Source organism: Mastacembelus armatus, chromosome 16 (assembly GCF_900324485.2).
Source record: "Mastacembelus armatus chromosome 16, fMasArm1.2, whole genome shotgun sequence".
NCBI classification, from domain to species: Eukaryota; Metazoa; Chordata; class Actinopteri; order Synbranchiformes; family Mastacembelidae; genus Mastacembelus; species Mastacembelus armatus.
Window position 1 is genome coordinate 18,706,706 of NC_046648.1, and position 27,770 is coordinate 18,734,475.

Here is a 27,770-nt window from a genome sequence, read left to right on the forward strand (position 1 = left end):
AGGTCATTGTTTCAGAGTAAGGTCTTACAGACTGAAGGTTAGCAAACAAGCTGAAACAAGCCCGAGATGGCACTAAGTTCAAGACATACGGCAAAACGAGTATGCATTTCTAGGTTTCACCACATTGTCTATACTCCCCAACCTCTTTTGTATTTCTACAATGGAAGAAAATCAATAGCACATAGGAGGACAGTAAATCATATTTTGATTTAATATCAAAGAAATCAAAACTGCAGTAAGTTAAATAGAATAGTGCAATGTGTTTGAGAGCTGTCATGGTAAAGAGATTATAATAACATTTTCACAGATGTTCTGCTTTGGAAAAAAATGTTGGAAGGTAAACAAACCAACAAAATAAAACCCTGTCTTCTCACTCAAATGTTTCATTTGTAATACACAGCTGAGCAATTATGTTTCCAGCAGAAAAAAAAAAAGAGAGAACTATATGTGATGTCTTTATAGCTCTTACACTACCCAAGATTCGTCCCCTATTGTTTTGCTAAGAAGCTCATCATTTTTCCCCCAGCAGAATAAATAAAGAGAAAATTCCAACCTTTTTGTCCAAGATGCATAAGTGCAGTCTACAGCTATAAGCAAAACAGCCTGTGTGCCTCGAAAATAATCATTTGGCCTTCAGTTTTTTTTTCACCGAGCTTGTTCCAATTTTGATTATGCCCTGCCAATAATCTCTCAATATCCTTCTTTTCCTTCTTCTGTCCTCCCCCAATTAAAGTACCCACCCCACAAGTGAGCTTGTTTCTCACTCCATCACCCCCCACTCCTCATCCTTCCACCTGTCTGTACAGTTACACCAGAGGCTCTTTGTCTCCACTGGTGGAAGGTAGGGACTCCACACTGGCTTTGTAGATGGGCTTTTTCTGAGACCGGTCATCACTGAGAACAGGGAGAGAAGGAAAGACAGAGAAGCATGATTATCAGTATATCGACCTCCCAGTAGGCACTAGAAAAGTATAAGTGAGGAAATTATAGACTAGCACTGGGCAATGGAGCCACACCTGGCTGTTGATGTGAAAGTCCATTTATCTCTCTTTCATGCTCTCTCCATACACACATGATCACATTCACATGGCAGCACATCCACAACCAAATCTGTAAGGATTAAACCTTTTTCTTCTACGCCTCCACAAAACGGAAATTACATATAAAGTAGGCGCTAATGAAAATCCAGTTTTTTAAAAATGCGTTTCTACTGCCAAAATTGTAAAGAAGCTAATGAGTGAAGCTGCATGGGGTCATGGTGCACATTAACATACAGTCAGCATATGAGTTTAATGAGACTTTCACTAATGTTCTTCTTATTGTGACCTTTTTTATGCATTATAAACTATTCAGAATTAGATGTGGTACTGTTTGCCCAGGCTTTTTTTAAAAGCTAAAAGTGTGTAGAAACACTGTGAGAGAAGAGAGTATGAAAGAGATGAAGGATGGGGTCAAATGGGTCAAACCTATTGAGACAGATTTTATCATTCAGCATCAATAATACCTTTTAAAACACACACATAGACAACACAGGAACTAGTCTCCATGTGTGGAAAGGCTTTTTTACAGCAACACTTGTGGCATAGCCAATACACACACAGACAGACACACACACACAATGTGAAGTATATACCAAGGTCCACGCTGGCATACAAAATACACAAACTATAACTGAAATGGCCTTGGTTCTATCACATAAGACAGAATGAAATATTGCAGCAATAGCCATATCTGTAATATAAAGTCAAACTGCAGAAGGAGAAACGGCGGCAGAGTTGGGGGAAAACAAAAGGAAGGTGAGTGTGTATAAAGTGTAAATAAATCACACAGGCACATACTGTACACACACAAACTCACTCACAGACATGTTATCCATCTGATTTTAAAGACTTAAGATGGTGATCACAAGCAAAAAGCAAAGGGTTAGAGTGTTATGAAATACAAACACTCCAACAGCTGATTCTTACATGGGTCCCTTGCAGGTCTTGGTCTGCTTGGCCCTATTGCACAGGAACACAGTCATGGAGACGATGAACACCAAGAGAACCACAGCCACCGCCAGGGTCATCAAAATGAATCGACCATTAGTAGACTCATACCACGCGGCATCCTCTGTGGGGACAGATCAGTCAGACATTAAGAAAAACACGCATAGCACAGAATGTAAAATCAGCAGAACTACGAGCTTCCCGCCTCAAGGCAAAGCTTCTAAAAGCACCTCCCGCTTGTAGTCTGGAGTTCAGACAGTTAGTCTTGTGCGCAGCGCCGATCTTCAAGAGATGACAAACGAAGATTATACGAAGATTTTAAGAAGTAACAAACACATGCTGCTGTTTACACATTTAGTACCTCCTTATGTTAAAAGGATTTCTCAGTAGCTGGAGACACACAGGTTTGTACCAGGAATGTTTGCTGAAGGTTTGTAATACTACTGTAGTGTAACATCTAAAGCAACAGCAGTGGCATGCAACATTTTCTGACCATATTTTCAGGGATGAGCAAACATTATTCCAATATCTAGAAATTATTACCTTTTTAATTAGTACAAGTGCTTCAGAGAAGATACTGGAGATGCTGTGGTGCATAGTGACCAATGAGTCAACTGTAGCAGTAATAAGATAACTCCTCCATAATAAATAACATGCATTGGCCTAATTGCATTTTTAGAGGATGCGTAATTTCAATGATTGAAATCAGAAGGTTTGTGAATTCCACAGGGTGAGAGGACAATGTTTAAAAACTGCAGTGCATTAACACGGGGCAGTCATCTCACAGGTCACCAATAAAGATGATGAAGACAGATGAAGTGCTGTAAATTGGATTAGCTGTAAATCTGTAATGAAATTAGTTCTTCACTTTAATACGTTTGCACAATGAGAAATAAGGTTGTCAGTTACACAGATTCAGTCAAAAAACTCACTCCACAGACACTGCATCTACAAACAGACAACCGGACTCCTAAACAAAGACGCTCACTTATTATTCGCATGTACTGTATATAATCTGACTTAATCCTTTTTAATGGCTCACAGGTATTTTAACTTCTCTTCAAGTCTGTGCTCAAAAGTGCACTTATGTTTGACTTTGACTGAACATTTCTGTCATAGGAAAAAAAAAAAAGAATCAGGTGAAGCAGATGCTTCTCTTATAAAATAATTGTCCTCTCATCCTTTAAAGTTTGAACAGCTCTGACATTGCCAGTTATTCATATTTATTTTCTCTGAAATGATCATCTTATCATTAGGAATTTTAGAGGTCATTTCATTTCAGACCTTTTTCTCACCTATTTCTATCATTTTCTGCTTGTATATATGTTTCATTTTTTTCACTTATGCCTAACTATTATGGCTTTGTTGTGACATAGCACAGTGAGAGCCTCTGTAGTGGTGTAAAATTCATGTCCAACATATTTGCAATAAATCTGATACTGAAATCTGATTGCGATTTAACTTTTTAATGTTGCCGTTTTCATAATCGTCATTAAATTTCGATGGCAGGTTAAAAAAACAAAACAAAACAAAAAAAAAAACCCTACCACTTCCTTAAAAATACAAAAGTTTACAAAAGTGACAACTTTGCTGACGCTCCTGATGACATCAATTCACCCACACACCTGTCACATTTAATGTCATCGAAGAGGAACTAGAACACAGTGTTTCTTGTTTTTTACTTAGGAAATCTTTACTGCTGAATTTCCCAACATTTACAAAAAGATGAACCAATTCTCAGAAAGAGGCAATAACTCTAGACCCAGTCAGTACAAAGCACAACAGGCCTCGTCTAGGAGCAGCGTAAGTTTTTTCTTACCGGGCAGCACAGTGATGCTGATGGTGCGTTTCTTGCTGAGTGACTGAACGGAATGATTAGCCATGCAAGTGTACAGTCCTTCATCCATCGCGCTCACCTTCTTCAGCGTCAGCTTAGAGGACAGCAATTTCCACTCGCTACCCTGCGAAGGAAAGACAGACATTATAAGAGGGCAGGGTGAAGTGAAATAAAATAAAATTAAGGAGAGAAATATTCTGTTGGCTGTATCTTTTTTTTTTTTTCAGTACAGAAAATCTACAAATTTGTACAAATTAAAATTGTGCTTTGCCGAGAGCACAAGCAAGTGAGAGAATAAATAATGCTGGCTCATACAAGGGAGAGGCAGAGAGAGAAAGAAATACAGAGACTGTCAGACATGAAGAGAGCAGAGACAGAGTAAGAGTAAAGAGGGTGCAGAAAGTGTTATTTTTGCTGACTTGTGGAAACAGGGACACAGACAGACAGCAAACTAGAACAAGATGGGGAGAAAAGGAGAGAATGGCAATGGTAGTGGATCAGAGACAGAAAAACAAAAAATACAGCAGATGTTTCTCTGTGGCCCCGAGAGAGCTGTCCCCAAAGTCCCAAATGAAGTGTATTTACCTGAGCAGTAATCCCAATGAATGAACACACATCGACACAAGTCAATAACCCAGATAACACCATCATCCGCAAAGAATGATGCTGCAACATCACATTGTTAACACAACGTATAATGAGATGGCAAGGGAGCAGGATGAATTGTTGACACAAAAATAGCATCACTATTATGAGATAGAGCCTAACATGGGAGGAAACAAATAATAGGCCAAACACAAGGATTGGAAAACAAACAAAACATGGAGGAGGGGGTAAAAAAAAAAAAAGACATTACACCATGCAAATGACTTGGCTCCTGGGAGCTGCAGCTCCTGCCAAGAAAGTCCATTTCAATTTGAATGGATCTGAATTAAGAGGATTTCCCATAAAGGCCAGGTCTGGCCAAAGCAGCATTCTGTATGCAAATCCACTGGCTCCCAATGCAGTGGCCTGTTACTGCCTCTGTCCTGCTGTCGTTACTGGGGGCCAACGAGCCCAAGGCAACTGTCTGTCAAAGTGGGGCATTGTGATGCCACTTTGTGCCTCATATCCATTGCTCTCATACGTACTGCGGACTTACACACACACAAACAGACACAGTCACATACACAAACACCCACACCAAAAATTCCATCTCATCTTAATCATTTCCTTGAATCTGGCATTCCTCTTTTCTAATGGTCTGATGATTTATGTAAATGGAGCGCCATCCAAGTGACAGTACTGTATATTCATCAAATAATGACAAACACTCAAAGTGTTGCATATTATCATGTGGAAGACAAACAGTATTAGCAGTATAAAATGTCCACTGAATTGGATTTGGATTTGTAAGCCCATTTAAAACCTGGATTAGCAGTGACCCTTTAACAAGCATATTAACCTCAATCCAACTCATCAAGACCAATAACAAAAGGGGGGACTTGGTAATTACATCCCCCTGTTCACAAGATGTCTTCATAGTGGCATAGCTTCATTTCACTGGTTACCTGCTGGTGCTGGTAATTTTGATGGCATATATTGAAAGTGTAATATCATTGTTTCACCATGAGAGCACAGTGCATTTTCGCAACTCATCATGTTCTATGTACCTGCTGTTAAAATGGCATTTTACACTGAGATGTCTTAATTTACCTCCTGGTGAGGGTTTCTTAGCTCAGCGAAGAGCCCAGTTGAATAATTCAATGCTGGTTAACCAAACACTAACAAAAAACAAAAAACAAACAAAAAAAACGCACTAGAAATCTATCCACATAATTGTTTTCAGGTTGACTGGCTCTTGTCTAGACCTCATTAAACTATTAATCCTCTGAAAGTGGGCGAGCTGCAATCCCCAGTGAGCAGTGGGCCTAAGCCAACTGGTCACTTAAACACAGAGCACTTTTACCATGGTTGGGATGGAAAGACGATAGGCGAGGAGAAACAAGCTGCTTGAGGTCAGACACATGTTAGAGGATGAGAGAAAATAAAGAGAATGCTTAATCAAAGCCATGGGAGACCAGTAGAGACTGGCAAGAAAACAGGAAAAAATAAAGAGGTCACAACAAAAGTGGAGGAAGAGAGCTGGAGAGGGAACGACAAGTTTCCAAAAGTATAATGAGGACAATGTGACTTGTGCATATTCCAGAGGCTTTCTCACATCTTTGTTCCAGGAGTAGCTTGGCTCCTCTGATGAGCTGGCAGAGCACCTTAACACCACATCATCCCCTGGCTGCACCTTCAGCTCCTGGTGGACACCCAGGAAGCTAGTGTAACCTTCTCTGGACAGAATCACATCTCCCATGTCTAAAACACAGTGAGAATGAGCAAGCATGAGTGGGAATTAATGAAGCATGAAATTTTATGTACACCGACGCTACCTCTTCAGGAGTTTGGGACGTGACGGAACATATGTGTGCAAAAGTAGCAGCTGGTAAACACTCCTATCTCTTAAGTGTATTCTAGTGTAGGGGCTAAGGTATAAATGCCTCCAAGCTGTACACCCCGTACCAAGCGATCAATAATCTTGATAATATGCTTCATCTTATCAAAGTCTTTAGGGAGGCAATGTTGTGAATAATGGCTTATTATCTCTTCCATCTCAATAGGTGGCCCATGTCCATCCAGCTTCTGGCTTCTCCTCCCCTGTGTCTCCTGTGTTCTTCAGTCCACTCTAGTCTTTACTTCTTATTGATTCTCCCCACGAGGCTGAGGAGTCTATCAAACAGCATTACAGTCGATTTGATGGCCAGTGAGAAGACAGACCAGGGGAATGCATCTTTGTTTGCTTGGGGAAAAAAAAAAATTCTTAAAATGACTGTAGTCAACCTAGCATTGGCCACACCATGTTTGCATTGGATCTGTGATCGTCTGAAGTTGTTTTGTTGTGTACCCCTCTGCAGCTGCATTGCATAGATATGTCTTGTGTTATTAACTATTAATGTGTTTTTCTATCCCTCACTGTGAAGAAAGCTGTGTCCACTGTTTCTGTCTTTACCTCCTGCTGCTTGGAAATATGAAGAAAATTGCATGGTTTCTAAGTTTCTCTGTTCATTTTTCCCACCTAGACTGTTTACCAATGTACTTTTAGGTGTTTTTTTTTGTTTTGTTTTTTTTTTTTTTCATTCTTCTTTCATTGTAAAGTCAGTATTCTCAGCCATGCATTCAATCTTATTCCAAAGTGAAACTGAGACATTGAGTATCTTATTTGCAAGTCACATATTTATCTAGATTGTTGTCAGATTCCTGCAGAAAACTCTTTGACCTCTTCAGGACACAGATTACGTGAAAAATGTTAAGGTTTCATTTGGCAAATGTGAAATACAGAATGAAAGAGTTATTGTTCCGCAGACATTCAGCAGACAACTCCAACACAGCTCCTACCCATATCAACCCAGGCACTCACATTGTACTTTGAAGGTCAGCGGCTCAGAGGCATTGTCTGGTGCGGTTACGTTTTCAGAGTCGGACACGCAGCGGTAGGGCCCCTCAAAAAACTTTCCCACACGAGGGATGGACAAGATTAGACTGTCGGCCGTCTGCTCAATTTCCAGCGAATAGAAGCACCATCGCTCATAGAGCTGACGCCAGCCCTGCATGTACTGGTAGAGAGAATACGGGGGAGACAGAAAGAGAAAAAGATAGAACAGTTGTCCATCTATGAACAGGAACTGCAGATTAAACTATAAATGCTATGATAGGAAATAATGTGCAATGAACCTTCCATGCTTCAATCACTGAGAACACTTTACAATTGTACCAAATTCAAAGACAGAACAATTAACTGTTTCTTAAATCTTCATTGTTACAAGCAAGGTCAAAATAAAAGCGAGATGATTTCTAAATACACTGCTTCTTTCTTCTGCTTTTTCATACATCCCCCCACCCACTTGTTCGCAGGGCTCACCTTAGAGAAGACCTCAAAGCGGACTTGGCTGATGTTGTGCTCAGAGTCTGAATAGCGACACTCCAGTGTGACAGCCTCTCCCTCCAGAACTGGCTGGGTCGGGCCTTTAATGAGCAAAGTGGCTGCATGTGGACAGAGATGAAAGCTGTGGGTTAGTGATCACAACATGAACAGATTGGGGGGGGGGGGGGGCGGCTCAGGCGTGTTGACCTTCACTGGGGATCTAGCTGCTGTTCTGGGCAACACTTTCAAAACAAACTCTCCCATTTCCTGACATTTGTTGCAGGCTGCTACCAGCATGATCACATGACCAGCAACAGGTCCTTTCACTTTACTGACACTGTTGACAACAGAGACAAGTTTCTATGGACCTCAGCCAAGAACTACTGCACAAAAAAAAAAGCCGTTTATGTTTTCACAGCTCATAACGAGATGAAATCTGCTTTGGCTTACAGCATTTAATTGTTCTCCTTGACAGTCTCTCTATAATACCACCAACATTTTCTGTTTTCTGTTTTACTCTGAGCCTTGTAGCCACTAGGGAAACCCATCACTGTGACTGTGGCTGAAAATAAAGCGTTTTCTCTAGAGGACACAGAAACTCAGAAACAGAGAAGTAAAATCAGATGCACAAACACTGGCGCAGTAGAGGTCTGGATATGTTTCTCAAAAGAAGACTAAGACAACAGGTCAGCCGAGAGGAGAATTAGATATTTACCGTAACTGCCATGAATCAGGGCGAGCAGCGCAAAAACAAGAAGCACTTTCATGACTGGGAAAATCTTCTTCAGTACCAGAGAAATCGGTCAATTCCGCGTAGCTTCTAAAGTGAAACGAAAGTTTGTTGCGTATTTATCAAAACGGCGGCGTAGGTGTGGCCATCATGTTTGTTATTCAGGAAGTGCGCGCAACATAGTCAGAAATCCAAAAAGCACAAAAAGCTATTAATCCAAATAATCATATAACCGAAAATAAAAGCTTCTTGTTCGGATATGGTCTGATAACCTTTGCTGATGCGCATCAACGCTTGAAATATTGGATAAAACAGAAACTGCCGCTCCTCCAATAATCAAACTCACTCCCCGTGCGTCATGTGTCACCGGGGGGAGTCAGGCCTATCACCTTTTACGCGGAACGTAATGTTATTGTCCAGTTAATGTCGGGGTCAGGCTTTTTGATGGAGTTCAGGGAAATGCGAAAGAAGTCTTGACATGTTTGCTGTGGAGATCTGCAATTTCCAGGCGTGATATGTAATCCCCAACAAGCAAACACGTTACGCTTCCTCAGCTGTGACTTTTGATTGATTAGCTGCAAACCAGAGCTGAACGGCAGACCGGATCGAGAGGGACTCGGCCTTAAACTGCTTACACGGACATCGTTAGTCTGAGTGACATATTACACTAAGGCTGTGAAAGATATAGGTTTCACTTTGGGTCTGTTAGACCTACTATTATTCAAAAAGGAAAACTAAATAAACATGTCAGGTAATCTAAATACACCGGGGACTTTAACCACTGGCTGCAGATTAAACGACCTTTCACTTTTTCTAAGGCAGAGACATCTCCCACTTTGTCGGTGCTGTTCTCATTTAAATGACTATTAAATCTGCGAACTCCATGATTTCCCCTTTTAATAATGAATTAACCGCATTCATTTCCAATTCTCCAAAGGTAGTTTGGAGGCACTGGTCATGGGAAAAGTGTGCGCCAGCTCGCTCGGTACATTTCATTTCAAATAATATTTTCATTTGTGCTTTAAAGTTTTATTGCGCTGTAATTATCTACCAGATCGGTTTCTTTTTTAAATTTCTAATTGCGCCGCTTTTATTAGTCTGTTAGGTGAACAAACACACATCCCTCCTTTAAGTACTATTTTTGCATGTTTGTTTGTTTTATTGTAGCACAGTCCTCTGGTGTAGTTGTGTACAATTAAACAGTTCATTAGTCGATTAACAGGAAATGAAGAGATGAGATGAGATTTCCAGTTACTGGGTGTAGACTACAGGTTTGAGAAATGAACAGACCTTGTGTCCCTGATATGCGCAGTGGGACCAGAATTGTGATTACAGTCGCTGCGCGTCTGATTTAACGCCGAGGTCAACTAAAGCTCAATGAGGTGAATCTCGCTGTAGTTCCGCACAGTAGCCAGCAGGTGGCAGAGCATAGGCGGCGTGTTCCTAATACATCACCGACAGGAAATGGATATAAGCAAAGCGGAAGTGCAGAAAAATTGTCTTTCGGTTTTTTTTCTAACTGTGTAGGGTTAGTCTGAAGCGATATCTCTGTATCGAGCTCACACACTGTCGTCGTAACGGGGTTAAAACATGGATAGATAGTCTTTGTTTAATTGGGTAAGTTTTTAACGCGATTTAACGCGTGAATTCAGTCCAACCGTTAGATTAGCGGCTAATCTGAGCATGTCCGGCTAACGTCACAGCTCGATAGCTGTTATTGTTTTTTAGCACATAACCTAATGTAAACATCGTTATTTTACTTGTTTGCTTTATTTGTTGAAGTTACGAATGTGGCGTTTTTGTTGACGAGTGTCGTGGTATTGTGTTAACGCGGTTATTATTTTCAGAAGATGCAATAGCGTTTCTGTAACTATATGTGCTGTCCTTTAGCTAATCGTTACCATGCAGCCTTAGTAAAAGTGGTTAAACACAACTATGGGGAAGATTAAAACATGATCACTGCAGTGATTATTAGTTGATTATTCTCAGTAAGGCACTTGTTTGTGTCACTATACTATATTCATTGTTCTGTATCGTTTCAGGTTTACGGATGTGGCAGCTGTAAAAAGACAAGTTATCACATCTGTGTCCATCTCGGGCCTCAGTCGGGACTAGAGACTCATAAAGGCACAGAGGAGACACCAGACTTTAGCCTTCTGTGAAACCCCACAGTCCCTGCACCATCATGGCTAACAGCACCACAACAGTTGTTAAGAATCTGGGGGCTCCTGGCCCTGCTGGTAGAAGTAGTCCAGAAGGATCTCAGGTCAGTCCTCTTTATTCACTGAACCCAAAGACGCTGCTGCAGGGCTCAGCTGTTGCACCAGTGTCTAACAAATTGCAGACAAGGAAAAAGATAACTACTGCTTTATAATGTTCATGTTAGTGAGCATTTTGATCACACCGTTTTCTACCTGTCACAATCCCACATTCTTTGGCACTCATGATTGAATAATTTGTAAGTAGAATTGTTTTTCTTTTAACATCAGCTAAACCTCAAGTGTGGGGTTGTGACATGGGGAAATTTGTGCAAACCATGTTTTGTGATGAAAGTGACAGATGTTGTGGTTGGTCTTGGCAACCTGTTTAAATAGTGTAATAATGTTTTGACTTCATTCCTGGGCCCTACACTAAATATGAAAACCAAAATCTTTTCTGTAGTAATTTTTGCAATTCAGGCAGTCCTGGCCATCTTTAGACTAGTACAGAGAGCACACAGTATCTGTGCACCTGAGAGACTTTCTAACTGAGTAAATGGACGTATTTGCTTTCTTTCCAGGTGCTCAGTAAGAAGAAGCTGCAGGACCTGGTGAGAGAGATTGACCCAAATGAGCAGCTGGATGAGGATGTTGAGGAGGTTCGTCTGTGGTTGCAATTGCAGTTTCTAATAAACACTGTCCTTTATAAACATAAGCAGCAGTGGGATTTTTTTTCCTTCAGTAAATTAATAATGCTTTCATTTTGCATGCTCTTCTTACTCTAAATCTTCCTTAACTTTCTGCCACATCGATCATTTGGAAACTTTATTCTATTGAAAGCTAGGCTGCATGATGAATGGTGTGAGCAGCTGAAAAGGGGCTTTACAGCTGTTGTAAAGTTGGGTAAACGTGTTGCTTTCCTTTACACAACATAATTCATATTTTCTTAATGCCTGTGTCCTCTCAGATGCTGCTACAAATTGCAGATGACTTTATAGAGAGTGTAGTGACCGCAGCCTGTCAACTGGCACGCCATCGCAAGTCCAACACCTTGGAGGTGAAGGATGTTCAATTACATCTTGGTAAGTTGCTGATAAAGGATAAGGGTGGATTTAGGGTGTCTCTTTATGTCACACAAAAAAGTTTGCAAGTTATAATATGATGTTCAGACTGTAATTACCAGGTGACAATTGTCACAATATATTGATAATCAAGGCAGTGATGTGAGTTATTTACATTATAACCCTAAGAGTCTATGGTATCATTTGCGGAAATGAGATGGAAATGAAATTGTAGGGGTGTGACACTTTGCTGATTAACTGAGTTACTCATGATGTAATGACAGCCTTTTCTTATAAAAAGTGCTGGATATATCTCTATGTGTTGGAAGGCCTGAACTCATATAGCATATTCCCTGCTGTCATTGTGCACTGCTTTTCTCAGAGCGCCAGTGGAACATGTGGATTCCTGGTTATGGTTCAGACGAGATCCGGCCGTTCAAGAAAGCTTGCACCACAGAGGCTCACAAACAGGTGAGCTATAAGCACTTTGTTTCTGTTGGACATGTTACAACACTCCTGTTAATGTTCTAAACTAGTGAAACATGACAGCTGTTGCATTCATGAATATTATTTGTATGATTTGGTACTGTAATGAACATACAATGTGAAAGGCCTAACAACATTGTTTTTCTTTTTCTCAATTTCAGAGAATGGCACTGATCCGCAAGACAACCAAAAAGTAGCAAGATTGTATATTAACATGTTGTACCCTTTCTGCATGCTCACTTTTTTTTCCTTTTCAATTGGAATTTTTTGGACAAATGAAGTATAACATAAGGCTTGGTTGAGGTTTTGTTTTTTTTTTTTCCCCCTTTGTTATAAGACAGTGTTTCATTGTCGTGTCTCCCTAACTTTGGAGTGTTTTGCCAGCACCGTCATAATAGTGTAAATCTTGTTTCTAGTTCTGTTTTGTTGCCATTAAGCTAAGACTGGCAAAACTATTGATAGGATTTTTATCAAACGTTTACCACATTAGTTATTTTGGATTGTGACCACTGCTGTACTCAGTCTGCCTTTTGATACTCATGAACATTTGGATGTGAATGTTACCACTTCATCTGCCTCCTTAAAAATTATCTTTAGTGTTACCTTAATAAATCAGAACTCTTGAATATGTAAGTGGATTATAGCGCCCATGTTTTCACACTGTATTCATTCAGTGCTGTTTTTCTTTCTAACAAAGTATAACAAATAATGGCCAGAAATACAGTAAACTCTTTGCATTTATTGTATGTGCTGTTGTCTGGTTACTGAAAGGAGTGGCTTTTATTACATTAATGCTTTTATTTCAGTCTTTGTTGTAAATTTTATTCCTTGAATTAAAATGATGATAGAAGACACTGTCCCCACCTATTGAATTTTTGCCAAGAAAATAAAATGTTTTGCCAAAACAGTGTTAGCCAAGGGTTTTCAATACACAGGAAAGAGCTATATTTAAATTCACATATTGCTGTTCATTTATAAGTGTTCAACTTCTTGTACTGGCAAGTGGTTAAACCATATTTATGACTAAAATGCCCCATAATTTTGAAGCCCACTTCACTAATGCACAGTACAGGACTGAAGGTTACAATGAGCAAAACATTACAGTCATGAAATAGTCATTTAGCTTTCTATATCGCTGTGGTGAACCGAGGACACAAACTAATATATAGACAAAACAGGTAACATCACTAAGTCTTTAATCTTGGTACCTTTTCACAGAATAAATGGTCTATAGTCTGGTTTCATAATCACACGAGACTGTTAATCAGCCAGATGAACCTTAATTGCTAGGAAACCTCTCAACATTTCAAAAGAACAATATCCAAAGGTACTCTAGAGTTTTCATTTAATTAATTTTAACAACACCTGAAAACAATCAGTCACTGGCAGAATGCTGTGGAGTTAATTGTGACACAACAAAGCAGTTCCCAGACAACTGCTCAGGCCCAACTAATTAATTCATTGATGGCCTATGGTAATGTCTCAGACAGAATCACAAGTACATCCAAAAATGGGTTGTAAGGAAAAACAATATCTTTTTAGTGCAGTGGTGTGCAACCTCTTTGAACTTATTTCCTGTTCAACATAAGTCAGTGCCCACTTGCAACCCCTAGTTACAAATCATGACCTTAGCGTGGACATGAACTGTGAGCAGCAATTTGATCAAATATTTGATTCAAATGTAAACAGAATTTGTTGATGTTAAATTTCTCCAGCTTCTAGATGTCATCATTGCATCTCACATTTGCTGCTAGTCTTCATAATAAAGGTGCAAAAACTGCCTTTCAAATCAGCTTCAGATTTCATGAAGGTCACAGATTGCAGTAAAAAATATCAAAACAAATTCAACTCCCAGCAGGGCAGTTCTGGCTTTCCTATATCCAATCCACAGTTTAACCACAGCACTTGTTCTTGGGGGCTGTGCTGGACTGTGCCAGATTGGCTCTCTGTAACTGCAGTGCCTGTGGAGAAGAACACTTGACTCCATCCCAACCCTCTTGCAGCTCTACCTCTCCACTCAAAAGACCCTGGTAGACCCGTCGAGCGAGGAGCTCAAAAGACTCCCTCACATTTTGGCCTGTCTTGGCAGAGGCCTCCACATACGGCACCCCTAGCTGTCCCGCCAATTTCTCAACCTCTTCTCGACTCACCATCCTCTCCCCGTGAGTATCTCGGTCACTCTTTTGGCCCACCAGGACGAACAGAACCTTATGTGGCTGCACTCGCTCACACACTTCGGCATGCCACTCCTTAATACGGTCAAAGGAGGCTCGGTTGGTCATGTCAAACACCAGCAGGCCTCCAACCGAGTTCCGGTAATAAGAACGGGTCACCGACCTGAGGGAGAGAGAGAGTCAAATAAGAAGGGAAGGCAAGAAAAAGGGACAACACTTGAATTTTCACACATGAAGAAAAAAAAACAACAAAAAAAAAACCCGTCACTGGGCAGTGCAGGGTTCAGACTTTGCTACAAACTTATTTCCTGTTCAATTGAACAAATAATCAGCTGATTCTTGCCACTGTTTGAGCTGAGCTTCTTTCGATAAGCAGATTGATAGAGTCTGTTTCTTGATAACCACTGTGTGATAACCACCCTAGTCAAGAACCTTTCAAAACGCATAAAGGAATGTCTCAGTGCAAAGGATTGTACCAGCTGCCAGTTGGTAAAAACTTCCTTCTTCATTATAATACTTATTTGTGGAAACAAACCTGATTTGCCTGAGCTTCTAGCTGACTCGTGGGATTAACAGGCTATAGATACCATGCAGAGAGAAGGCAAACACAAACAGGCACAGTTTGCAATTTGCTACAGTTCATTCAACTGGAGAACTGAGATAATGAATTTAGAGACAAAATGAAACATGTTAGTCCAAGTTCTTTTAAAATATGCTGAGCATTGAGAATGTTTTTTCAATGATCTGCCTTTTTCCATTTTAAGGATTGCACATACTGCATTTCTATCAACCTGCATACTGATCCTATCAGGAAGACAGGGTGGATACACAGTCATTGCTAAAAGCAAACACTAAAACTGCTCATGTGAATGGAATCAGCAGTGGTTGTTTATTTGCTCAGTATTCCATATTTGCATGTACTCCAGACACTGTAATATTCGTTAAGAATGGCATATTTTGTTTTTATGATTGACTTTACTGTCTTATTCATAGAGGCGCAGAATTGCTGGCCCTGGTACATAAAAAGGTCTTGCACACGTTCTATATTTTAAGAGTTACAAGCCTGACGGCAGATAAGTTCGCCCTCACCTGAACCTTTCCTGTCCAGCTGTGTCCCAGAACTGGAGCTTGATGCGGACCCCCGGCTCCACCTCCAGGAAGTGAACATAGAAATCTACACCCACAGTCTGGTTGATGGACTCCAGGAACAGGTCCTCAGTATAGCGCTTCAGCAGGGAGGACTTGCCCACTGTTGAGTCCCCCAGCATGATGAATCTGAACTGATACTGCCACAAAGTCAGGTCCATTGTTCCTGGTGGTGCAAATGGAGGGATGAGGACAGATTAGACAATTTCTAGGGATAGACAGTTGTAAAGACGTTTTGGGAAAGACACAAAAAATTAAGATGCACAGTGCGTAAGAATTTTTAAAATTAGGTCGTAAGTAAGGTTACGAAAGGTTAAAGATGAACATTATTGTTATTATATAGTGAAAAGTCTAAATGATACCATGGGAGGCTGGATGAGGATGAAACATGCAAAAGATTAGCAATCCAACACCACCTTCCCACTAGCTGGCTCCATATCTTTCACACTTCAAATGTTGAGAAACAAACACAGCAGCCACTCCTTAATAATTTCGCAATCAGCAGAGCAAGCCGTTTCCATGGTCATCTCACACTCCTATTTCATTTGATAGCTGCGGCCTCATTCCCATAAGGGCTCCTCATATTCTCTACAGAAGCAGGTATGTAGAAAAATCCGTCCCTTACAGTAGATCACAAGCAGTATCGCTGCAGTTAAGCATGTGGATGAGTATGACCTGCAGGGGTGTGGACTTCTAAAGTTTTCCTGTTCATACTTGACAAAGGGAGGGGCAAGAGTACACGGGGATAGCCATTGTGGAACAGGAGGGCTAGATGTGGGACAGAAAGGGGGTAATACTATAAGGAAGTAGTGGTTATATTTCATAGTATACCAAGGGAAAGCTTTCTGTTTCCTGCTCCCACTAACTAAGAATTACATGTGGTCATTAATCACAATCACAGAAAAGGAGGATGAGTGTTGTCAAGATTACCTATAGCAGCGGTGTTATCACTTCATCACTTGGATGGTACCTAAAAAGGGCATTTGATAATACAACATTACATCCACTAGGACACAGTAGAAAAGGGTGAGGATTTGTCATTAATTCTAATGGGAGTTTTACAGGTTTGAAGGTTTAATGTTACATTAAATATGTCAGTGTTGAGTACATGTCAACTACATTTAGATTACAAACATAGATGCCAGTTATTAGCAGCACAATTTGTAGTTCAAATGTGACCAATCAGAGACTTGCAGTAAATGTTTTCCGGTACTGTTGACCGTTTAATCACACAAAGTATACTTACCACAGAATCTCCAGCCTGGTGAATATGCTTACTGATTACAGTGGTATATTAGATATTGTAGGATGTAATAGTCTCTAGGGGCTGCTTGAGGGGCCTTAGACCATAAGCATTGTATAAACCATAAACAAACCAGGCAGCTGTGGTCTAAGGTGCTCCTTATGCCAGAGAGAAGACATACCGAATACAATGTCATCAACAAACACAAAGGTTGTTAGTGTATATGAAGAATGTGGGTGTTTCTGTGAATGACTTCAGCTTTACTGTTCACCCATAAGAGGCAGAACTTATTTTACTACTTACTATTATGAATCACAGCTCAACAGAAATAAACATCAGATTGTAATGACAAATACAATAGCACATACTGCTTTATACAAACTTTTTAATCAATATAAAAATAAGGTCTGCTTTTTATACATTTGGGTCACCAGCCAATCATTGGCAGAAATAAGTTAACTGTCCGTGTGAAGATTTCATGTCAGACGTTGAAAAGACATCCAGTGAAAATCTAACTTGAAGCGTCTCTACAGTTGGCTGCTTCTGTTTCAAGACATTGGTTTTCATATGCCAAGCTTTCTTTTCAAGTTCGCACTTTTGTCTAAGGTACACTTTGAGCAAGCTGCGATGTCAGATGACTATAAATCAGTATATTTAACTTTAGGAAGTTCTGGTTCAGACATCGTAGTAAAAGGCAATGGAGTTCAAAACATTGTTTGCTGATGTCTAAAACATTAAAGTCATGCAACCAGAACTGGCGAAGTTGACTAAGGAATAAAAATGGTGCCTACTGTGTTTATGGGGCAAATGGGATTAAATGCAATGTCCTTGTGGTATTGAGTAATGCCTAAATAATTCAAATTATTATGTCAGAAAATTAAAAATATGTACCTCATAGATAAGCACAAATCTGTGGCTCAATTTAATCTCATCAATGTGCACCATCTAACACAGTGCAAGATTATTTAAAACCATTTGAATACATGTACTTCACACAATATAGTGTAGAAACCCTGAATGAGTGTATCCTACAGAAATACATACAATAAAGTTGTAAGACAAATTACAACAATCAATTAGAAGAGGTAAATGTATAGACGATAAAACATTACAGTAAAATTCACACACTGTACTAAGTCATAATGTTTACTAGTTGAACTGAAACTGTTTGCAGGAAGGTTCACCGAACAGCACACCTGACCCTGATTCCCACCCTAACACTTTGTAACTGTTTCTGTTAGTTTTTAAACAAATCGGTTAATTTATAGCTAGTCAAAGCTGTATCAAACCAATACCTAAAAAAACAAGTCCATCTCCTAATATTTTTGCTCAAGCATACTGGTAAAGTGACGTCTTCCCATAGATCCCTCACCACCTTGTCCCCATTTCCATAATGTCCACATCTTTTCCCTATAAATAATTTATTCTGGTACTTACTTATCACAGCAAGCCTAAACAGCCAGTTAGCGGCTTAATGTCAATGAAAGTATAAAATAATTAAAGTAAAAATGAACAACTTATTGTACTAAGCAGAGTGTAAAAAAACAGTGATCATGCATTTTGGTTACACAGACCAGATTTTTTTGCCCCTTGCATTTGTGACAAAAACAGAGCAGCTAAACCTACAAAGAAGGGAACTTCAGTTCCGACATTTCCATGTCAGGAGAGCTGTTGTTGCTGCGGTCGCTGTAAGTGTCCCTGCGATGTAAAACAAACAGTATCAATAATTAGTAAGTATCAGGAAGGGAAGAGAACCTGACAAGTATTGCTTTAATGTACTTGCAGGTGCATTGGTGACATTAAAATGGCCGGGTTAACTGTAATTGCCATGGCTCCTCTGATATAATTACACTACATAATAATACAGAATAAATACTAAAAAAAAAATACTTATGTAGATTGCAATTCAGATTCACAAAGCAAATTTAAGTAAATTCATTAAATGATAGTATAAAAAAAATGTTAAACACAAAAGAAACAAAAGAGGACAAAAAAATACCACATTGCACAGAGCAAAATACTAAACTTCAACACTCAGCTGTTTGCAGAATTGTGGAAATCCAAAGAGGAGCAAGTTAAAGTCTGAGAACTTAATAGATAGAGCTAAACCTATGAACATCCAGAGTATCACAATTCAGAAGTTTCAGTTGAACTTCCACCAAATAATGTATGAATGATAACACTTTTAGGGCATACCGTGGAGAAAGGCGACAGCCCTTGGCCAAGTAACTCTGGAGTTTTCCTGCAGCAGCCAGCAGGAGACCAAAGTATGGAGGAGAAGGCTTGATGGGCCTGGAAGTGAACTCTGGATGGTACTGCACACCAACAAAGTAACAGTGGTCTGAAACAAAAAAGACATATAGTTTAGAACAGACATTCTGACCTTCACTACATCAAGATTTATATACCACAGTAAGCATGTAAGTAAAAAAGGACACCTAGAGACAAAGCATGATTAAGAGACACCATGATATATTTATTAGCCAAAGTGTAGATGCACGTTTCACCCACCATCTAATTCAATAACCTCCATTCTCTCTCCTTCCACATCTTGGCCAACAAACTGAAGACCCTTTTTTTCAAAGTGGTGTGTCAGCTCAGGATTTACCTAAAAATGTGAGACATCCAATGATTATCCATCTTTTTCTTTTTTAAAACTAGAAAATAACCACATACTAGATCAGGAACCAAAGGAACAAAGAAGAGAAAAAATTAAAGCCCCTGCAATTTGTACGAGCTGAATAATGAGTTCTGGAGTATGCATTGATTATCCTGTCAAAATAAGGATTGCAGTCATAAAATATATTTGAAGTTTTGTACACCCAGACAAAAAGCTTGAAAACTTGGTTTTTTTGTTTACCTCAAATCTGTGTCTGTGCCTCTCCTCAACATATTCCACATTTCCGTACAATTTTCCTGCAACAAAAAAATAGCAGTCATCAGAAACATAGTTGGACAGACTGAAAAGCCCACTGTTTAAAATGTTTCAAAAGGATACATACTAAGTAGACTACTGCTGGATTTAAAAATTGTCCGCCTCTTCCCTAACCTCATAGTCCCACCCATCTGCCCTGGGTTGTGCTCTGGCATTTCAATCACCTGTCAAGATCAAACAGGCTGTTAAAACCCTTCTACTGAAGACCGTTGGCATGATGTGATATGAGCATGATTAAAAAAAAGGACCTACCACAGGGTGTCTGGATTCTGGATTAAATTCTGTGGAGCTGGCATCTAAAAAGGACAAGTGAAACTGATTTAAGCTCAGGTTCTTTTTATCATTAGATTAGAAACCACAGGAATTCAGTATTTCTTAGCAGTGTCCCTAGCTGAACGGTGGAATTACTCACCTTCCCATCCAAGAACATTGCGAGCAAACTCACACACGGCCAGCTGCATGCCCAAACATACCCCTGCAAAAAACAAGACCAGCAGGATTCTTGTATAATGACAGCTACAGTTAAGACTCAAAGAATGACTAAAAAAAGATCCCTGCTGTGCAAATCACTTGCATGTCTAACACTAAAGTATTTGCATTATGATTATACTCTGTCTATTAAAAGTATTCACCTCTTTTAGGAGTTTTTCCATTTTTCATTCACAACTTTGAAAATTGTTACACTAATTAAGGGCAATTAAGTTTTTTTTGACCAGCAGCAAAAATAGGCTTTAATGTCAAAGTGACAAATCAATACAAATTGGTCTAAATTGCATACAAATATAAAACACAAAGTAACTGATTGCACAAGTGCTTATGCCTTACAGGTCTATAATTTTTACAGTCACCTGTGGCAGCAATTTTAGCTTTGAGTGTATGAGTCTGTATCAAATTTATACACCTAAAACATTTTTTCTGCCAAACATCACTCAAAAATATTTCAAGTACTGTCCAACTTTCTCAACTGATTATGGTGTTGTGTAACTTTGGCTTTACATTTCGGGTTGATGTCTTGGTAGAAAACACATTTTATGCCAATAAATAGATCTTTGGCAGAGTTTTTCACAGAAGCAGGCCTAAAGCATGACACTACACCAGTGATGTAGTGGTTGTGTTGCTGAATATATATGCAGTTGATTATATTGTGCTTAACAGTTCCTTAAAAGATCTATTCTGTTTCAGAAATTGCAAATACTTTAAATTTCATTTTATCTACTAACATAGACAATTATCTAGCAAGACAGAAGAGAACATGTTCAGTCTTCATCCTGTAGCACAAAGCATTACAATATGATAAAATGGAGGAAAGGGCAGAAATGAAATAGTCTGGAATGTTTATTACCCAGGAATGGTTTATTCTGTTTCCTCGCCCAGCTAATAGCCAGCATCTTGCCTTCTGTCCCTCTAACACCAAAACCTCCTGGTACCAATACACCACTGTGGGGAGGAACAAAGAAAGAAAAGACTCAGTTCATCTAATAATGTAGTCCAAGTTATATTTTTCCCACAATGAACACTGTTAACCTGTGTATACAAACACTACAGACTGAAAGACTACCAACAGCCCCATGCGACCAACCAGTTGATAACATCTCACCGATTCACAAAAATGACTTATTCATACTATTTACATAATTGGTAAACATTACACATGAGATATAGAAATGCACAGTGAGTTTCTACACAAGCACTCAAGTCCTCACTAACCATTTATGAACCTGCATAAACCAGTGGGCATGACAGCACTTTGCTGCCATCATGTGGCATGAGTGAATGACCAGACTGGAAAATTTATAACTACTACTATTACTCACTGAGAACTGCAGAGCTTTTGCCAGGCCTCATGATACTTCACTGGCTCATCTTGCAGAGTGGTAGCCTCCAAGTCTGCAGAGTCTATGTACTAATGAAAAAACATTCAAAAACAGCACTAGGGAGACACTTAATGTTATGGTCAATCGGCTAAAAAAAAAATAAAATAAAAAAAAAATGTATGTACACAGACATATTGAAAACATTATTCTAGTTCTGTGTTCTGTCACAACAATCAACACTAAGCACAGTGATGCTAAGGCTGGAAACCAATATCCAAAACATAAAAGCGTGAACTGTGTCCATACCTTGACCTGTAGTTTGTGATTAATGGCGAGGGCTGAGTGCTCTAAAGCCTTTATAACTGAGGCGTAGGAGTCAGACAACTTCGTGTACTTCCCCACCAGGGCTATAGAAACATGCTCCAAGAGACGGTCAGATCTGAAAGAGAACGATGATTCACAGAACTCACCCAGAGCATCATTTGATTATAACTTCACTGCTACTCAAATAATAATTCAATGTTCAATTTTGCCTTCACTTTCAGTATGCCACAGGGACTGAGGTACAGTTTTTTTTTCCAGAGTTCAACATTCTTGGGTTTGTACCAAATTCATAGAGGTGACAAACTTCCTTGGGGATTGAACTAGAAGTACCATAACAGAGGGCAAAGAATTTCTGTCGATATACTTACTTTCCTTGATCAAGAGACAAAACTAGAAATCAATATCTGACAGTGTCTAAAACAAGCTTCCTCACCTGTCAGCCATCTCTTTCCACTTTGTGAGCATCTTTCTGGGCTTCATCTCGACAGGCAGGTTCAGCCGCTGACAGAAGTAGCTCACAACGCCCTGCTGTTCCAGCAGGAGGGGCACTTTGTAGACTGAGGAGACGTCATGGACACAGATCACCTGCAAAGAGTTACAAAACATGTTATTTCAGTTTTTAATTGACAGTTGGTCTGAACAATGTTAACATTTTCACGTGGTTTGGAATGGCCTATCTATAATAGAACCCAGACTTATTGATTATAATTACCTTCAGTTCATAAAACTAACATTTGCTGATACAACTTTCCAAAAAATTTGCTGGAGCTTTATATGAAAAAAATCCAGCTGCATTGCTCTTATGTTCCAGCAGAAGGCCGACCAACTCGCCACCCATTGCCAAATAGATTCACACATCATCAGAAAATGAAATGGACAGGAAACTGCTGATGTCCATCTATTGGGCAACTAATGAGAATGTCCTCACCTACTGCATCACTGCATGGTATGCAGCCTGCACTGCTGCAGATAAAAAGGCTCTGCAAAGAGTCAAAGTCTGCAGGAAAAAAAATTACTGGCTGCCCTTTGCCCCCCCCCCCCCATCTCACTTCCTCAGCAGAGCTAAGAACATCATTAGGGACTCATCCCACCCAGACCACCACCTCTTTGAACTGTTGCCTCCAGGCAGACGATATTGAGCTGCTAAAACACGCACCAGACACTTTTTATCCTACAGCCATTGCCACATTAAACAAGCACATACGGTAGTTTCAATGTTTACATCTGAACTGACTTTGCACTATTCAAGAATATTTGTGCAATACTGACTGCAATTTATTTTTAAGGTATTTTAAACTACTGTCTTGTTTTTTATTTTTTTAATGTATAAATGCACTCCACTGATTTCATTGTGGCATCATAAAATGAGAATAAAAGCTTCTGAATTTAATCTAACTATGCTCAACATTAATTGATAATAGCGTTTTTTATAATAGTAATATAGTGTAGTAATAGTGTCCCTGCTTTTCATGTCGAGAAATATACACCATTTATACACTACGTTTCACAATACCACAACAGCATATGTATATGGGGACAACATGAAATGCACTAGTTCATACCCAACATTGGGAGTCTGCTGTACAAAGATAGATATTTATTGGAAACTGACAACAATTCACCTGTGTTGGTTCCACATGACAAAACATGGAGATTTTCTCCTTGACAGCTGTTTCCACGGGTGTTGCACAGCGGCACATAATCTGACAAAGAAAAAAAAAAAAAAAAAAAAGATTTTATATAACCATCTACATCATTAAACGAAGGCATAATTATGATTTATTTATAACTGACATGGCCTGTTAATGGAGAAAATATCATATTTAAGAAACAAATTGTAAATCTGACTCACTAAATCAGGAGACAAGCCCAGCCCTCTGAGCTCTCGGACACTGTTCTGGGTAGGTTTTGTTTTCTGCTCACCTGTAGTACTGGGCTGAGGACACAGAAGCAAATTAACCCCATAACTGTACATGTGTAAATGAGTGGTGGTTGTAACTGTTAACTCACTTCTTTCTTCAATTCAAAATTCAAACCAAAGTTTTGAGAGTAAGACTGTGGACTGAATCATCCTGCATTTACCACAGTCTGTTATTTGGTGATTAATACATAATGTGCACAACCCCCTGTGCATCATACCTGTGGGATCAAGCTGACATGGATGTTGCAGAAGTTTTCCCTCTTCACTTTGAACTGGAACTGTCTGAAGGCCTCAATGAAGGGCATGCTCTCAATGTCCCCCACTGTGCCTCCCAGCTGTTGACACAAAACACCAGCTTAGACTACAGCGCTGCATACATGAAAAAAAACTGGTCGGTTCATGTTGGCTCTGACAGAGACTACAAAGGTACAGATATGTCATCAGCTGTATAATCCTGTCTGAGCTGGTTTTCTAGTATGCTGCATGAAAAGAACTGCTGCAGGCAGGGTAGTAATTTAATTTTTTTATGAGGATATGACAGTTTTCAGCTGCAAATTTACTAAAGATTAAATCATTTTACAGTATATATTATCAAGCAAACGCTTTATTTAAACCACTTAGATTAGTTTTAGTTTTTCAAATAAGAAAAACATACTGTGTGCTTTCTTTCTCATGGCTGCAAACAGAGCTGGATTTACACAAGATGATCATTTCACAGACTCGCCTCAACAAATCCATTTTTAAACCTGTCGATTTTTCAGTTTTTCAAAATAATTTTCTGCCTCGCTGACACACTCATTTATGTAGGTTCAGCAATTTCTCTCAATGCTTGCTAAGAGTTGGTGGCATTTTCTATTGCTCAAGGCAAAATGATTGGTTTAATTTCTGATCAAAAACCTGATTTCTCATCGATTCACCAAGAAAAAAAAAACAAACAAACTAACAAAACACGTTCCTTCACCTAGCCAACAACAGGAATATGAACGGGGATGAATATGACATGAATATAACATGAAACTCGCTTGCTGACAACTTACCTCTATGACACAAATTTGAGGCTCCACACCGTCATCATCAACTGAAACACAGGCCTGCTTCATTACCCACTCCTGGATTGCATCTGTGATGTGGGGTACCACTGGGAAACCAGATTTTTAAAATCCATTTTAAGAACTGCACACTGGACACTGTCCAAATAAATCGGGTCGACATAATAGCAGCAACACCAAACAATGAACCACTATTCTAAAACACCTTCATTATCACCTTCACAATGACATGATATACTGCAAAATTAGACTGCATTAGTTTTAGCATAGTGTATCTGTAGTGTATTGACTGCCAACAAAGCATATGTTATAATGTTGAATGACGACACTAATAACCTTGCAAATAATAACCAATTAGCAAAATACAACATTCTCTAACCTTGTACAGTTTTGCCCAGGTAGTCTCCCTTCCTCTCCTTGTTGATCACTGACTGGTAGATCTTTCCTGTGGTGAGGTTGTTGTCTTTGGTAAGACGGATGTCCAGGAAACGTTCGTAGTTCCCCAAGTCCAGATCCACCTCTCCACCATCATCAAGTACAAATACTTCACCTATATAGCACAGTAATTATATCAACTAGATTCATAGCAGATGCTGAACTGATAGAAATTAAGGGCTTTTCTCACTGACGCAACAAATAAACAAATATTTTGTATGGAAAACAACTTGACTCCGGGGTAGTTCGCTGTCACCATGCTCAAACACCACAGCTTCTCAAAAAGCAACCACACACTCACATAAACCAACAGAAGCTAATAATAAAAATACAACCAAGTATACTCAATTACCCACCATGTTCATAAGGTGAAAAGGTCCCAGCATCAATGTTAATGTAAGGGTCGATTTTGATTGCTGTGACGTGAAGTCCACATGATTTGAGGATTGTTCCAACACTGCTGGCAATGATTCCCTTCCCAATACCAGATATGACACCACCAGTAACCAGTATGTACTTCATATTGGCATGTGAAAACTACACACGCACACACACACGCACACACAAAACAAGCATTTAGAAAGCATAACATAAACAACATACTTCAAATGCATTTCCAAGGCATTTGCCTAACACAACCTGCTCAACTACATGTTATGACTGATGCAATGTAAACATGTAATGTGGATGGAGTCTATCACTCCATTATATTACCATTATTTAAAGCCATAATCTAATTTGCACTGGATAAAAACAAATTCTCGTCAGTTTAATGGCTTCTAACAAATTCAATTCCTGTTTTGTATCCTGGAGGAGGGGCTACCGATTTGTTTACATCGGGACCACAGACTTTACATTAAACACAGAACACATCTGGACACTACATGAATAAATCCCCAAAACCCAAATCATAAGCATCCCACCAAATGAGTCTGTTCAAACATGCTTATATTTTAAAATCAATGCGAGAGTAATTTGACAGCCGCGATATTCTGAAAATGAATGGCGGGAAATACCAGCGCGCAACGGAAGACAGTCCTGTAAACTTTCTGGGTCTTTTCAGTCGAAAAATCTCGATATTGAGATAACGGAGTTAATTATCTATAAAGGAAGAGCTCAATACAACTTATAGGTTAGTTGAATAAAGCTGTGAGAATTGGGCTGCTCCAAGCTGGAGATAAAGCTTGAATTGTGTTTTTAGTAAAATTTATCTACACCAAGTTACGGCTAATGTGTACAACCTGCGTGGCTCACACAGCTACAAACAACAATTAAGTTGTTATATCCAGCCATTTCTGACTAATGTCGACTAACTCGCCGACATTTCTAGCCTGACTCTCTGCACATTAAGTTACACGGATGTCATGAAAACCATACAAACTTACCCAGGGTGCTACAGAGAAACTGGAGTCCTAGTTGTGCAGACAGGTGGTGTTTATGTCAATAACTTTGCAGATTTTCTGCTGGGTTCACAGACTCAAGCTCCACGTTGCTGCAGCAGCAGAAACACGTGTAGGCGAAACGGCCTCTACAGCCAGTTTACGTTACAGCGTTTCCAGATTTATTTTGCGCCCTCAACCAAGCCTCTTAGGCGAGACGTAGTCTACCGCTCCCCGACAACCCGCCAACCAGGGGCCTGAATTCAGGCCTAGGTTACTGGGAAGGTCTCCCTGACAGCCTAAACTCGGGGCGTGAATTCCCCCAATTCTCATATGCTGTGACATCAGATTTATTGGTGTGAATAAGTGTTTCAAGGTCAGTCAAGTTTGTCTCTATAATAATATGGAAAGCATTAAAAGTGACTAGTTTTATTAAAACATAATGAGTTAATCTGTTAATATGTCTTGTTTGTAAAGCAAGCTGACATTTAAGGTATGACTTAATGGACATATAATTAAATATATTATCTCATCACTATTTGCTATCAAGTGACAAAAATATACATATATATATATATATATATATATACACACATACATATTATTTTTTTTTTTTCTTTTAGAAATTCAAAATATTTAGATTATTTTACGATTCTAATCTTCCACAGTCTCTTTTGTTCTTTCACCACTAGATGGCATATGAGTTATACGTTGCATTATTCAGCACATATATAGGCTAAATTGAGCTTTTAACATGAATAAGATTATTTACAAATTTTGAACAGTGAATTTTTGCCCTGAGGCATCAAATATGGCTACGTGACAATTAATGCTTGCTGCAAGCGTAAGTTTCCTCATAGATTTTGGTTTGGTCAAGAGACATAAAAAAATACAGCAATACTCAATCACAATCCTATTTATTGAGCAAAACTGTCTGAGATATTAAAGTTTTGCTTCATGTATTCTTGTCATGCTGCTCCAGTTTTGCTATGGGTAATAAGAGTGGTGATTCGAATTCATTTCTGTCCATGATCTTGATCTAATTAAAGACCTCATCCCTGCCACCTCATTTTCATAAGCTGTTCCCTTCAATTACATCTG

At 39.3% G+C, this 27,770-nt stretch overlaps 4 protein-coding genes across 7 annotated transcripts; 1 reads left to right on the forward strand and 3 right to left on the reverse strand.

Annotated features, from left to right (window-relative positions):
* Positions 1-188: 188 nt before the first annotated feature.
* On the reverse strand, positions 189-8,793 carry LOC113136648 (inactive tyrosine-protein kinase 7). The gene is made up of 7 exons (XM_026317623.2): positions 8,490-8,793; positions 7,772-7,893; positions 7,271-7,466; positions 6,026-6,171; positions 3,808-3,949; positions 1,968-2,112; positions 189-894 (listed from the first exon to the last, which is right to left on the reverse strand). Exons 1-7 carry the CDS (start codon positions 8,539-8,541, stop codon positions 807-809), a joined length of 891 nt encoding a protein of 296 aa, XP_026173408.1. The 5' UTR covers positions 8,542-8,793; the 3' UTR covers positions 189-806.
* Positions 8,794-9,964: 1,171 nt separating this feature from the next.
* On the forward strand, positions 9,965-13,101 carry taf12 (TAF12 RNA polymerase II, TATA box binding protein (TBP)-associated factor). The gene is made up of 6 exons (XM_026317629.1): positions 9,965-10,121; positions 10,547-10,770; positions 11,284-11,361; positions 11,670-11,784; positions 12,146-12,234; positions 12,411-13,101. Exons 2-6 carry the CDS (start codon positions 10,690-10,692, stop codon positions 12,444-12,446), a joined length of 399 nt encoding a protein of 132 aa, XP_026173414.1. The 5' UTR covers positions 9,965-10,121; positions 10,547-10,689; the 3' UTR covers positions 12,447-13,101.
* rab42b (RAB42, member RAS oncogene family) lies at positions 12,687-16,286 on the reverse strand. 4 transcript variants are annotated; one of them, XM_026317628.1, is made up of 3 exons: positions 16,195-16,286; positions 15,513-15,735; positions 12,687-14,586 (listed from the first exon to the last, which is right to left on the reverse strand). In XM_026317628.1, exons 2-3 carry the CDS (start codon positions 15,728-15,730, stop codon positions 14,142-14,144), a joined length of 663 nt encoding a protein of 220 aa, XP_026173413.1. In that variant the 5' UTR covers positions 15,731-15,735; positions 16,195-16,286; the 3' UTR covers positions 12,687-14,141. The 4 variants fall into 4 exon arrangements, with proteins under 4 accessions (XP_026173413.1, XP_026173410.1, XP_026173409.1 ...); XM_026317625.2 differs by having other exon boundaries at positions 15,986-16,265; XM_026317624.2 differs by having other exon boundaries at positions 15,932-16,265.
* Positions 16,287-17,179: 893 nt separating this feature from the next.
* Positions 17,180-26,849, reverse strand: LOC113136647 (CTP synthase 1-like). The gene is made up of 18 exons (XM_026317621.2): positions 26,676-26,849; positions 25,647-25,827; positions 25,235-25,405; positions 24,844-24,944; positions 24,025-24,141; positions 23,738-23,821; positions 23,508-23,588; positions 22,319-22,470; positions 21,868-22,000; positions 21,562-21,650; positions 21,090-21,184; positions 20,160-20,222; positions 20,000-20,043; positions 19,815-19,911; positions 19,673-19,728; positions 19,324-19,420; positions 19,009-19,153; positions 17,180-18,510 (listed from the first exon to the last, which is right to left on the reverse strand). The coding sequence occupies exons 2-18, from the start codon at positions 25,810-25,812 to the stop codon at positions 18,435-18,437; spliced, it is 1,767 nt and encodes a 588-aa protein (XP_026173406.1). The 5' UTR covers positions 25,813-25,827; positions 26,676-26,849; the 3' UTR covers positions 17,180-18,434.
* Positions 26,850-27,770: the final 921 nt, after the last annotated feature.

Coding starts and splice junctions, on each gene's coding strand:
- LOC113136648 (XM_026317623.2), bottom strand. CDS start 8,541: ATGAAAGTGCTTCTTGTTTTTGCGCTGCTCGCCCTGATTCATGGCAGT. Junction 7,894..8,489: donor CCTGATTCATGGCAGTTACG/GTAAATATCTAA, acceptor GTCCACATGCAG/CCACTTTGCTCATTAAAGGC. Junction 7,467..7,771: donor GCTTTGAGGTCTTCTCTAAG/GTGAGCCCTGCG, acceptor TCTCTCTACCAG/TACATGCAGGGCTGGCGTCA.
- taf12 (XM_026317629.1), top strand. CDS start 10,690: ATGGCTAACAGCACCACAACAGTTGTTAAGAATCTGGGGGCTCCTGGC. Junction 10,771..11,283: donor GTAGTCCAGAAGGATCTCAG/GTCAGTCCTCTT, acceptor CTTTCTTTCCAG/GTGCTCAGTAAGAAGAAGCT. Junction 11,362..11,669: donor TGGATGAGGATGTTGAGGAG/GTTCGTCTGTGG, acceptor GTGTCCTCTCAG/ATGCTGCTACAAATTGCAGA.
- rab42b (XM_026317624.2), bottom strand. CDS start 15,959: ATGTTTCATCCTCATCCAGCCTCCCATG. Junction 15,736..15,931: donor TCCTCATCCAGCCTCCCATG/GTATCATTTAGA, acceptor TTGCACCACCAG/GAACAATGGACCTGACTTTG. Junction 14,587..15,512: donor GCTGGACAGGAAAGGTTCAG/GTGAGGGCGAAC, acceptor TCTCTCCCTCAG/GTCGGTGACCCGTTCTTATT.
- LOC113136647 (XM_026317621.2), bottom strand. CDS start 25,812: ATGAAGTACATACTGGTTACTGGTGGTGTCATATCTGGTATTGGGAAG. Junction 24,945..25,234: donor CCTGGGCAAAACTGTACAAG/GTTAGAGAATGT, acceptor CTGGTTTCCCAG/TGGTACCCCACATCACAGAT. Junction 23,589..23,737: donor TGGGCTTGTCTCCTGATTTA/GTGAGTCAGATT, acceptor TTTCTTTGTCAG/ATTATGTGCCGCTGTGCAAC.